Source organism: Meleagris gallopavo, chromosome 3 (genome assembly GCF_000146605.3).
Source record: "Meleagris gallopavo isolate NT-WF06-2002-E0010 breed Aviagen turkey brand Nicholas breeding stock chromosome 3, Turkey_5.1, whole genome shotgun sequence".
Lineage (NCBI taxonomy): Eukaryota > Metazoa > Chordata > Aves > Galliformes > Phasianidae > Meleagris > Meleagris gallopavo.
This window is the reverse complement of record NC_015013.2, coordinates 72,136,986-72,148,397: the sequence shown is the minus strand read 5'-3', so window position 1 is coordinate 72,148,397 and position 11,412 is coordinate 72,136,986. Positions and strand designations below refer to the sequence as shown.

Below are 11,412 nucleotides of genomic sequence, written 5' to 3'. Positions count from 1 at the left end.
AAAAAGATATTAAGATATTTTTGCACTCTGAAAACTAATCTTTACGTGGCTTGAAATAATCTTGAGTTACATCTCCAAATATACCAACTATACTTCCAACACAGTCACTATTTAAGCATTTCTTTTCTAGAAATCTCTAAACCATCATACCTTTATTTTTTCTGAGACCAACTGGAAGTGATGGTGGGGGTATGAGTTGTTCAATGGATACAGCAGCTGTGCTCTCTGTCCCTTGGAGATTTGATTCTCCTGAACCACCATCAGTCATCACCTTGTCTCGCTTGCGCTGCTGACGCTTTTCTCTGTTACTGATTTTCGTTTCCCAGGTTCCTAAAATGTTCCCCAAAGTGAAAACATCACAAAGTTAGAGAGAAAAAATTGACAAGTTTTACCTTGTTTCCTATCAAGCTGAAGACTGAAAACAGGTTCAGTTTAAAAAAAAAAAACATCACAGATGTGGCAGTAAACTTCAGCATTAGTCTGAGAAAACAAATGACTGGCCAAAGGTAGGTGTTGTTCTGGATGTAATGCAATAAATCTGCTTCACAAAGCAAACATGGAAAAAAATGAGCTATTATTCGTGACTACTCTCAGTTTCTGTAAGTTTAACAACTTCAACTGCTTCACTAACAATTAAACTTGTTTCAAAGATCAGATTTCCATTAAGATCAGATTTAACATAATTCTGTAGGTATGACAAAATGAGTTTCACATTACTGAATCACAAGCAAGTAATTCTGAAGTAGCACAGAAGTTAAAATAAACCTAACTACTATATTTTGTGCTCAATACCTTCATCAGCTTCCTTTCCATCTAAACGTGATGCATCCGGAGCTGTTTTAGCATCTCCTTTTGATTTCTTTTTCTTCTTTGACTAGGAAAAGAAAAAAGCATTATCTTAATTACTTAGTGAACACTTTAGCAATTTAGATTTTCAATTAAAACAAACAAACAAAAAAAAAATCAGTAGAACACAGGCAAATTTGAATAGATTTTCCTTAAAACTTCCTGTGCACAGTTGAAAATGAGAAGTGTACTAAACAATACTGATTCCTAAACAAATTAAGATTGCCGAGGGACATGAAAGACTTGCACAGTATGCAAGTGTTAGGAGTAAGCACTTATTCTACAGAGTACAAATCCCAGTGGAAGAAACTAAGCTGGGAGAGTTCTAATCACAGAGGAATATGAACTGTTTGGCAGAAAGATTCCACTCTAGCAAAATCTGTATAGAGTTCTATGTGAAGAATAAAAGAATCATAGAATTGCTCAGGTTGCAAAAGACTTAAAGATCATCAAGTCCAACCACAACCTGACCATACTACCCTACCTCTAACAACCCTCTGCTAAATCATGTCCCTGAGCACCACATCCAAATGATTTTTAAACACATCCAGGGATGGTGACTCAACCACCTCCCTGGGGAGCCTGTTCCAGTGCTTAACAACCCTTTCTGTAAAGAAGCATTTCCTGATATCCAACCTAAACTTACCCTGACATAACTTGAGGCCATTTCCCCTCATCCTGTCACCTGTCACCAGTGAGAAGAGACCAACCCTGCTCTTGCTGTAAGAACCTTTCAGGTATTGGAAGAGAGCAATGAGGTCTCCCCTCAGCCTCTTTTCCCCAGACTGAACAGCCCCAGTTCCTTCAATCACTAAAGAATGCCAGTGACATCTTTAAAAAAAGTTAAGAATTCCAGCATGGAAAATGACTTCAAAATTGCAACTATGTCTGCAGCCCATACAATATACATACAGTTTGTTTGTTTATATTAAGTTTTCTACTGTCGTTGCTTCTTGGTACACAGACAGAAGTAAATGAATAGGAACCGAGATGACAACCTTCGCCAATAGTTTTGGTGCAACAGGTAGTAATACACAATGTTAAAAAGACAATTTTGAAGGGGGAAAAAGAAAAATGACACAAGAATCAGGAGAGAGTATAATATAGAAAAGCCCTGGAGTTTAATCTTTTGATAAGCTAAAGTGATGACAAAATGACTTGCCTGCCTTCTTGGAAAGAAAAGACAATGCTGAAAAGCTTTTCAATCCAGTGAAGAACTACTAGATAAATCTGAATGAATAAAAAAAATGCAAGTTGTTAAAGAGAGAAGGCTATTTACTCAAATTAAGCTCCAGCTCTCACTGTTTCACATTTTTGTATGAATATATTAACAGTATTCCCAGCATACCAGTGTCTTTCTGGACATTCAGAGCAAGCCTAATGACTGGGCAAAGGCTAATTGCCTGCTTTTCACTTGAGTTCAGACCACACAATTTGCAAGTCTTTGATATACTCTTTTTGAATATCTATTTCTCTAGGATTGCTAACAACCAAGTTAACACCACAGTTGCAGTAGATACCTCATGGCTCCAATATGCTATGTCGTGTACATGCCTTTGAGTTGCATGCTCCAAAACAATCATAGAGCTTCAACATTAGTACTGAAAGCAGCACAGCTTGTTGATGCAGCTCCGCAGCTAATAAAACACCACTGGTTGTGTGCAGTACTGTATCAACATACCTGTAGCATCTACAGAAGTGACCAGAGCAGTGACTAACTCCCTGCTTACTGCATAATATGCATAAAACAGAATTATCTTCCAAGTTCGCTCAGCAGACTACATTTACCCACATACTGGCTATTTAGCTTCTGAAATCTCCAAAAAAGTAGGGCCAGTTTCAAAAGCAATTTGGGAAGAAGTGGTTCCAAAAACATGAATAACCCAGATTATCTGCCAGAGCACCTTCCAAGTAAAGAAGGGAAAATGACAGTAGACAACATGAAAAACTATTATGACTTGCTTCTTTCAACTTAATTTGAAAGGAGATTGGTGACTTTGTCACACATTTTATTTTCCATTCTCAGCTACATTAAGATTGGAAGTTGAGTGATGTCCACAAAGCCATCATTGCTCATCTGTCCTTTGACTCTAAGGGAACACCTCAGAAGACATCACAAGTCTTTCAGATAGCTGTTTAAGATGATTGCTTCTCTAAGTTATAACTGCAGTTTCTTAAATAACTTGATTTTACAGAGAAACAAATTTTACACTTCTCATGAAAATCCAATGTTTTGTAGTTTTGAAAGCAAGGTTTGTTTTTCAAAAAGTCAGTAATTTAAATATTGAAAAGATACTTGCTTTTTTAGCCTCAGTCACTACAGCTGAATCTCTGAAGCTAGAACTATAATTAGGTACCACTTACTCATCACCTGCAAAACTGAGTGCTGTAACAGTCATTATTATCTTGGTTACAAATTGACTGCCAAAGGTTAAAGACATTAAATGTTTTTGAGCAAACGAGCCAATCATTTTGCAGAAACCCTATTCATTCAAAGTGTCAGCTTCTGCAACACAGAAAGCTGCCAGTGTTGGGTCTGCCACCAGCCAAAAAGAACATGAGGAACTTGGCAGGCTGGCCAAAACTTAGGTCTGTAAAACAAATGCTCCCACCCCAACCCCACAACCCACAAGAACAAACTATAGAAAAATAAGCCTTTCTTCTTCATTCCCAATGGACTGTTTATTTCTAGTATTCAAGACAAGGCAGTTTTGTGTACTGGCAAACAGAACAGGCAGTGAAGTTCTAAGATCTTACAGTCTCATCAGAAAATATTTTTTGACTCTTTTTAAGTTCCACATACTAAAAACTAAAGAACTCTGTACCAGAAAGTCACTAAAATGGAAAAAAGGGAAGAAACTATTCAGTGTTGTAACGATGAACCGTATGAAACAACCACAACTGAGCCATCATCCAAAGCTTCCCCTCCTCGCAAAGCAGAACAAGAAGTGGCATCTATTGTGAAAAAACATGCATGAAACTCACAACGCTGAAACAGCTAAGAAATACTGAAACAAGTGAAGTGCTGTTTTTCACCAAAAGCATATATTAAAGCACAGCAGTAACAAAAAAAAAATCATACCCTTCAGGTCACAGATCATATATACATATATATTCACATATATCTACGTACACGCACTGCTTAAATCCCAGCCATCAACTTATACCACCCACCTAAAGCCATACAAAGAAAGAACATCTACACACAGGACCCCCAACACTCTCCTTAGCAGGCATATAATGTTACAAACACAACAGATGCCCCAAGAGGCTTAACCAAATAATTAGATATCTGTAAAATTACATGTAGCTTACAGCAAGTTCTTGGGGCTGTTTTTAACTGAAGGGCAAGAATCAATTCCTGAGGCAAATATGCTTTTCCAGGCTTCCCCAAAGAGCTATGAAAACCTAATCTGGGGAAGGAGCATAAGAATCTATGTACTGACTTCACAGAGCTGCAGCTTCAATTTAACACTTCAAAATTCACATTACTATGCTGGCAATTTTACGGTAAGGCTCAAGTTGAGTATTTAAACACCTTACCTACTGGGAAAGCCACTTAAGATAAGTGAAAGTTAAGAATATAAATGCAGTTACTCCTTTAGGATCCCATTTTGTTCTGCCCTTGAAAAAAAACCCACAAAGTCAATCTGATATGTGACTCATGGAGAAGAAAAAGAAGTGTGCTGCATGAAATTTTAAGGCAAAGCCATTTCAGAGAAGCCTGTTTGCAATGATGAAAGCTTTCAGAGCTCTAGAGCCAACTGACACAATACAGTTCACTCACAGGTACAGCTGTGCTTTAGCCAACATACTAACTGCAAAAAAAAAAAGGTAAGTCAAGCAACTTAATTAGAGCTTGAGTGAGCTAAGCCTCATTACAATAACTAACTACTGTTTTCTGACTGCTTGAGCATACTAATTTCTCTTACCTATACTCCTCAGTGCAGGCAAAACAAATGCATTTTTAAAGAAAATAATTCTATTAATTTATGCTTAAATATATCAAATTATTTGAGTTACATTACTTTGTCAAAATATGTGTATACATATATTTTTTTAAATGGTGATTTTTTTTTTAATCAGTCCTAATAGGACAGAATACAAAGAAAATCAACAACCTTTACCAGATTAGAATAAAACTGATAGTCCAGTCTTCACTGCAGCACAAGCCAGGATACCTATTATGCATCTTTAGAAATCCATGCCAGAAGGAAAATTTCACATACAATGTTATCAAAAAGAACCAAAATAAAGTTTTTGGTCAGAGACCTACCATAAATCTACCTATGTTGCCTAGAAGAGAGAGTGTTTGTGATAAAGCTACAAGAGATTGGTCCTTAGGGGGAAAAAAACAAAAAAACCAAACATTTAGTACAGTTACCTTCCATGTAAAACTAAGGACTGCTTGGAAAAAGATGTTCTAACACAGCTGCTCAATTTGCATAACAAAAAGCTCGAACTAGACTTCAAAGTCTTTATTTGTCACCAGAAATTAAGATCTCTAAACACTAGTGGATACATCTGACAAAAGAAGCGAGCAAGCACACGGTCTCAATCCTTTCAATAGTAGTCCCTCCATTGTTGTGCCACTTAACAATACTATCATTACACTGTATCTCCACAGAAGCCAGCAATGATTAAACAAACTTAATTTCTCTAGGTTTAACATTTTCAAATTGCTAACAACGTTATCAGTGTTCAGTATAGGGGTTTGTTTTGCTTGATGCACACGATTCACGATAAGGCACGATCTCAGAAGTTAAGAAAATACTGTTAGTTCTTTCCAACACATTAGATTAGTGCTCTTCATAGTAAGATACATGTCCCCTTGCTCATATATAAGCAGTAGGAATTCCAATCACAAGCAGAGTTACGTGATATTGAAGTGATGTGCATTAAACTTCCACGTTTTCATTTCAAATCCATAACTGACCTTTTCATTCTTCTTTTCTGCATCCAAGGGCTGCCTTGTATTTTCCTTACGGACGGGCTGTATCACTTCATCCTCAGATACATCAAGGAAAGACCGTCCATTAGGCTGCGTAAACAAGAAGTGTAGATAATAATAAAACTGGAGAAAGCAGAAGCAGCAAAGCTTGAGCAACGTAATTACTGAAACACAACTATTTGTTGACTGAAAAGTACCTGTGAGCACAGGGAATTTTTGGATAAGGACTCGAAGTACTCACAGCAATTGCACATTTACCAAATGTACAAATGAGAATGGAAACAAAACAGAAGTTCCCTCATTTTATCTCCGTTCTCACAGGAATTACTAATCAAAATGCAAATTTCAAGAAGTTACTAGCTTTCAGAACAGCTACATCTGCATGTGTTACAAATTAAGTCATTAAATGAACATATTTAGCACTTTGTGGTAGTTCAGGAATGAGCTTGAATTTTTCTAAATTACTCCTAGCTTGAACAAATTTCTGCACTTTATTCTCCAAATCTGTGCATAACCCTCACTTCCTTCACAAGTTCAACTTCATAGAACAGACATTAGAAGTTAAACATGCTGCACGAACAAAGGCTACCCCCATTGTTCTGTTCAGACAGTCAGACTTCGTTAGCCTACCATTTTCCCCTCACATAGTAATAAAGGGAAGGAAACTGGCATGTATTACCTTCCAAAAGTTTCCACGATAATGAAGTTAAACTCTGCACAGCCATTAGTCTGATCATCACCTTTGGCAGGAAAAGCAAATGCTTTAGCTTGCACACTCCCTACGCAGAAATACAGTAATCCAAAGTAATGTTAACACAAATCTAAGGGTGGTGTTACTGAGCTTGCAGAGTTGAAAGAATCTAAAGTATTATTCTGTTAGACACTAACCTAATTGGGTGAAAATCAATTATCAAAGGTATTAATTGATACTGTGTGTACACAAGTTTCTTGTTGTTCATAATGATTTCTGCATCAAACTTTCACTCTAATTTAGCATGATAAGCACAAATAACTACTTCACAGTTGCTTTACTGTCTGGGGCAAAAACGTTTCCTGTGTAAAAGATCAATTCAAAAGAAGCTTAGATAAATCCAAGTATTATCATTATTTTGTTTATTAAAAAACATGAGCTACCTTAACTCTGCATTACACCACTCCCCACTTTAACTGCAATTATGTCCTGCCATGCTATATTATGCTTACAGAGCACCCTTGGCACACTCTCACCAGAGTATATCATAGTATTGCTTACTGTAGCCAGCTAGCATGCCAGCTTGTTATTTTGTACCTATTAATAGAAATTGAAAGATCAGGTCACTCAACTCCTCCTTTGCAATAACCTGCCTTAAATTAGACTTTTTATATCTAACTTACAACAAATCCCTCAGCATTCTGAAAATGAAAGACATTTTCTAGATCTACATCTCAGAACCATCTAGAAGTTCCTCCCACAAAGCTCCCAGAACAAGGCACCACAGAGATACCAAGGAGTTGACGCTCAATCTTGGAAAATAACCCATTGCCATTATGAGTTGTTGAACCTGATTTCCTCTAGATGCCACACAGCTATGCTGTTGGTGGCAGGATGCCTTTTAATCAATGGCAATCCCCACGATGTTTCAAGTCGCAAACTGCAGGAAGAATGTGGGTTATTCAGTGGTGTCTCTAGAGACTAGAGCTGCCACATCTGCTCTCAGAATTGCTTCAGAGATGTTCACAGCCCACTGACTTCTTTTAGTTCTGCACAGGGCTTCGCTTCTTAGGTATAACATACATACCTTCAGCGTGAAAATCACTTTCTTTATCAAAATTTCAATGTAAGTTTTAATGCTCCCTTTCGAAAATAAACAGCCATTTCTCAGAAGAAATAAACTAATTCATCCCCATTAAGAAACCTCCAGAAAAACTCACCCGCTTAAAACCACTGACCACTTAAAACACTGTTCGATCATCTGATCACGTAAACAGCAGCCATCACAAGTAAGTTCTAAAATCCGTACTCTCACGCACTTCTCCCTGACTATTTGTAATATTTGCCTTCTCGGTGGAAGCTTTCCACATTTTATTCCTGCCCACAGATGAATCATAGACTTTTAAGCAAAATTCATGTGACCATTTTTGGATATAACAGTAGCAGAAGCTTCTCCATAGTATTCAAGGGCATTTCTTTTAAAAGCAACAACAGCCTAAAAGGCAAAGCTTAAGACTTCAAAGTAATATGTACCCAACTTTCATCAACAGTATTAACTCATCCAAGTGCTGCAATTTATTATATGTCATCTTCTTTTGTCTGATTCAAACAGCTACAGGAAGATGCGAAATAATGTCAGAGCAGAAATGATGCTGCCTATAATATTCATTTCCAAACAAAATTCTGAACTTAAAACTCCACTGTTTAAATAAACCTTTTTCATCCCACATTCCCTATAGAGGGTGTTAAGATAATCCAGAAGTAGAATAAAGGTATTGCTGAGATTGAGTGCTACAATAAAAAAAGTGTTCTTTCTATACAGTACAGTGCTACGGATACCTCAGTTTCACACTTAAGCAAGGAGAAGTGAAATTACTAGCATTTTGAGTTTTACAGGGCCTTATTAGTCCTTAGTTACACATTATAGAGCTATGCCTACCTGCAGTATTTTCGGCCAATGAAAGAATCCATTTACCACTATTTTCTATAAGCTTTTCTTAAGAAAGACATGAAGCAATTTTCCCTTGAAGCACCAGACAATCCTACAGCCTCACTCCTCCTGCAATCTGACAGGCACAACACGCGAGTATCAGTTGAAAGTATGAAAAAGTCTTTATGTGGCATATTTCTAGGAGCAAAAAGCGTAGTCTGAGAAGTTCTTTCAAGGAGGCCAAATAGAAAGCTTTCGCAAATGAATGCCAGTGCCTGTACTGAAAGTAAGCACTAGCATGTAGCCTTTACTGTACAGGTACACTTCAACCTATAAGAAATACATTGATAGTTTGGTATTTTTCTGCACACATAAAGAGATTTTTTTTTATTTTTATTTCTTACAAGCTATAGCAGAAAACAGAAGAGGATTATTCTTAAGTTTCTATGGCGTCTTCAGATTGTAAAGATACCACCTAAGAACGGATTCCACCCTTCTCTGCTGAAGGTTTAAGAAATATTAATGAACGCTAAACCATTCCAGCTTCATTTTATCTCAGTCTATCCACAGCAAGTAAACAAACAGAACCCCAATACTGCTGCTGCAACCAGGCAACTCAGCACTACTGAACTAAATTTATTTTACTAACAATATCAGTTAGATTGTACAGTACCCGTAAAGGAGCTGAATAGAGCTAAACTCGTGAAACAAAGCAGTGATATTCCTCTTTGGAAAGGCTACAGCAAAGAATGTTTCTGAGCCTGACTGACGAGAGTTACACATCACTGTCATACAATGAGCTCAGTAACTCTACATTAAAGTAACCCTACAGCTTTTAATTAGACATCTGGACTGTGCTTTTTAATGCTGCAGACCAGTTGCTCTTAGCTTTCTGTAATACCTGTAATGGAAATCTAGACTCTGGTATGGCAAGCCCTCTGGTAAATCTACTGATAATAGGCTTACTCTTTTTCCTCCACGGACCTCATCGCCAGCAGTAGAGTATAGAAAAATACAGCATGAAAACCAACATGCAGCCTTTGGTAGGAATTTTTGTTCCATTTTTAAATTCACAAAGTTCTCCTGGAAGTTCTCCATTGTGAAACTAAGTCAGAAAACACTGAGACATGCAAACACCGGTCGGTCCCTGTGAATTTATGTTGGGTAATGAGCACAAGGCAGGCCTATTTAACTTCACTGCTATTAGAAACTTATTTGCACTGTAGTTAATGATTTAGGTTATGCATTTTATTTTGTTGGGAAAGTTGTTGTTTCTCCCCCTCCTCCCCATTTTTGCACGGAAATAATGGTTACAGAGTACTATGAAAATAACTTTCAAGATCGTGAGAATATAGAATGACAGCTTCACAGCTAAAAAACATTTTTACTCTTTTTTAACTGTAAAGTTGTTTGCTCTCAATTAGCCACAGTTTTTACTATTTTGCCTGAGAAAACCAAGCCTGAAACAATACAAGTATTTATATTCACTAAAAATGTCAGTTGAGTTTACATACAAAGCTTGCTTTCATGAAGCCCTATACAGCAGGGCACTGTCAAGTTAATGGTGTATTTCTTCACTGTCTACTGTTGAGAAATTTCTCAGCCTCCCCAATCATGACTTGCAAGAGATTGCATTTTAGTTCCAGAATAAAAACAGAATAAGCAAAATGTGGATTATTTCTGAGAGCAGACACTATTTTCAAGAAAGTAAAACAGATCTCTTCACCTTTCAGGAGGCTGAAAAGTGCTGTATCTTTAATATGTCTTCTCCAAAATGGAGACCTAGTAACATTTGAAAAACTCTGAATCATAGTGCTTCTTCTTCTCGGTGCTCTGCATTTAACCTCCTGCAACTTGCACAAACAGCTCCAGCAAGTTTTAGTAGTTCACTGCTCAAAGACATCTTGGTGATGCATGGAGACTTTTGCACTGTTCACAAGAAGACAAAGCTAAAATATCTTTAAAACAAAAACAAAAACAAAAACAACCAAACAAAACAACCAAAAACTTCTCAAGCCTCAGTATTGCCACAGAATCAAACAAGATTACAAATTCCTCTTGTACCTCCTTTTTCCAGTCATAGGCAAATAATTCAGATTTTACAGTGCAAAATATGAGACATGGTTGTAACAGGCAGGGGACATCTGCCGCACTTTCATTCCTATAATCCATTTGGACATAAATAGGATTACAAACATACCAACAAAATAAAAGCTATTGAAGCAATTCCTTCAAGTCCCTAACCTATGATTGCCATGAGCCTGAAAAGGATAGCTGATAATTTCTATAATCTATTAATTTTGTCACGAAAACACTGTCAAAGACACAAGGCTCCCTCAGCACATATTGAGAATTAAAAAAAAAAAAAGACAGGAACGATCTGTTTTTAAGGGGCTGCTCAGAGAGATTTCCTTATTAAAGGAGATGATCCTTACTATAACAACTAAGTCAGACATATTCCCACCGAGGGAAGCTCACTGCCAGACCGACGTTAAGGCGTTCTGTTGAAAAGACGCCACAAAACGCCTTCAAGTTTGAATCACTGCAGCATTTAAGAGGCTCGTAAAGCCGCCGTCTGTACCTGCCCGGGCTGCACTTCCTGCCTTGAAATTAAATCAGAACGAGGTCTCCGCTGCCAGTTCCCAACCCAGCAAGCCTTGAGATTAATGGCGATTAAAAAAGAGAGAGAAATATAAATACTGCTTTCGCGTAATTCGTAGAACCATCAGAACGCTTCGAGAAAGCAGCGCTGCATTCCTCACTCACTACCAACACGGCATTCTCGCGCCTCGCTGCCGCTCCGGGCTCCCGAAGCAGCGCCGTGCCACAAACCCCACACGCAGGCGATGCCAGCCGGGCTCACGGCCCCCAGCCCCGCGGCCAGGAGCAGCATTGCGAACCGGTCCCCAGAGCCCGCAGCCCCTCACCCTCGCCGCTTTCTCCTGCAGCTTCTTCTTGTTCCTCTTCTTCTGCTCGTCGCCTTTCAGCAGCCCC

General features: G+C 38.0%; 1 protein-coding gene across 1 annotated transcript in view; it reads right to left on the bottom strand.

The window, feature by feature from the left end:
• MTDH (metadherin) overlaps positions 1-11,412 on the bottom strand; it is a 43,013-nt gene that overhangs the window by 19,838 nt on the left and 11,763 nt on the right. Inside the window, exons 2-5 of the mRNA XM_019614371.2 lie at positions 11,346-11,411; positions 5,783-5,887; positions 793-874; positions 151-330 (exon numbers count right to left, since the gene is read on the bottom strand). Coding sequence (XP_019469916.1) covers positions 151-330; positions 793-874; positions 5,783-5,887; positions 11,346-11,411 — 433 coding nt within the window. The remainder of the gene's footprint in view (positions 1-150; positions 331-792; positions 875-5,782; positions 5,888-11,345; position 11,412) is intronic.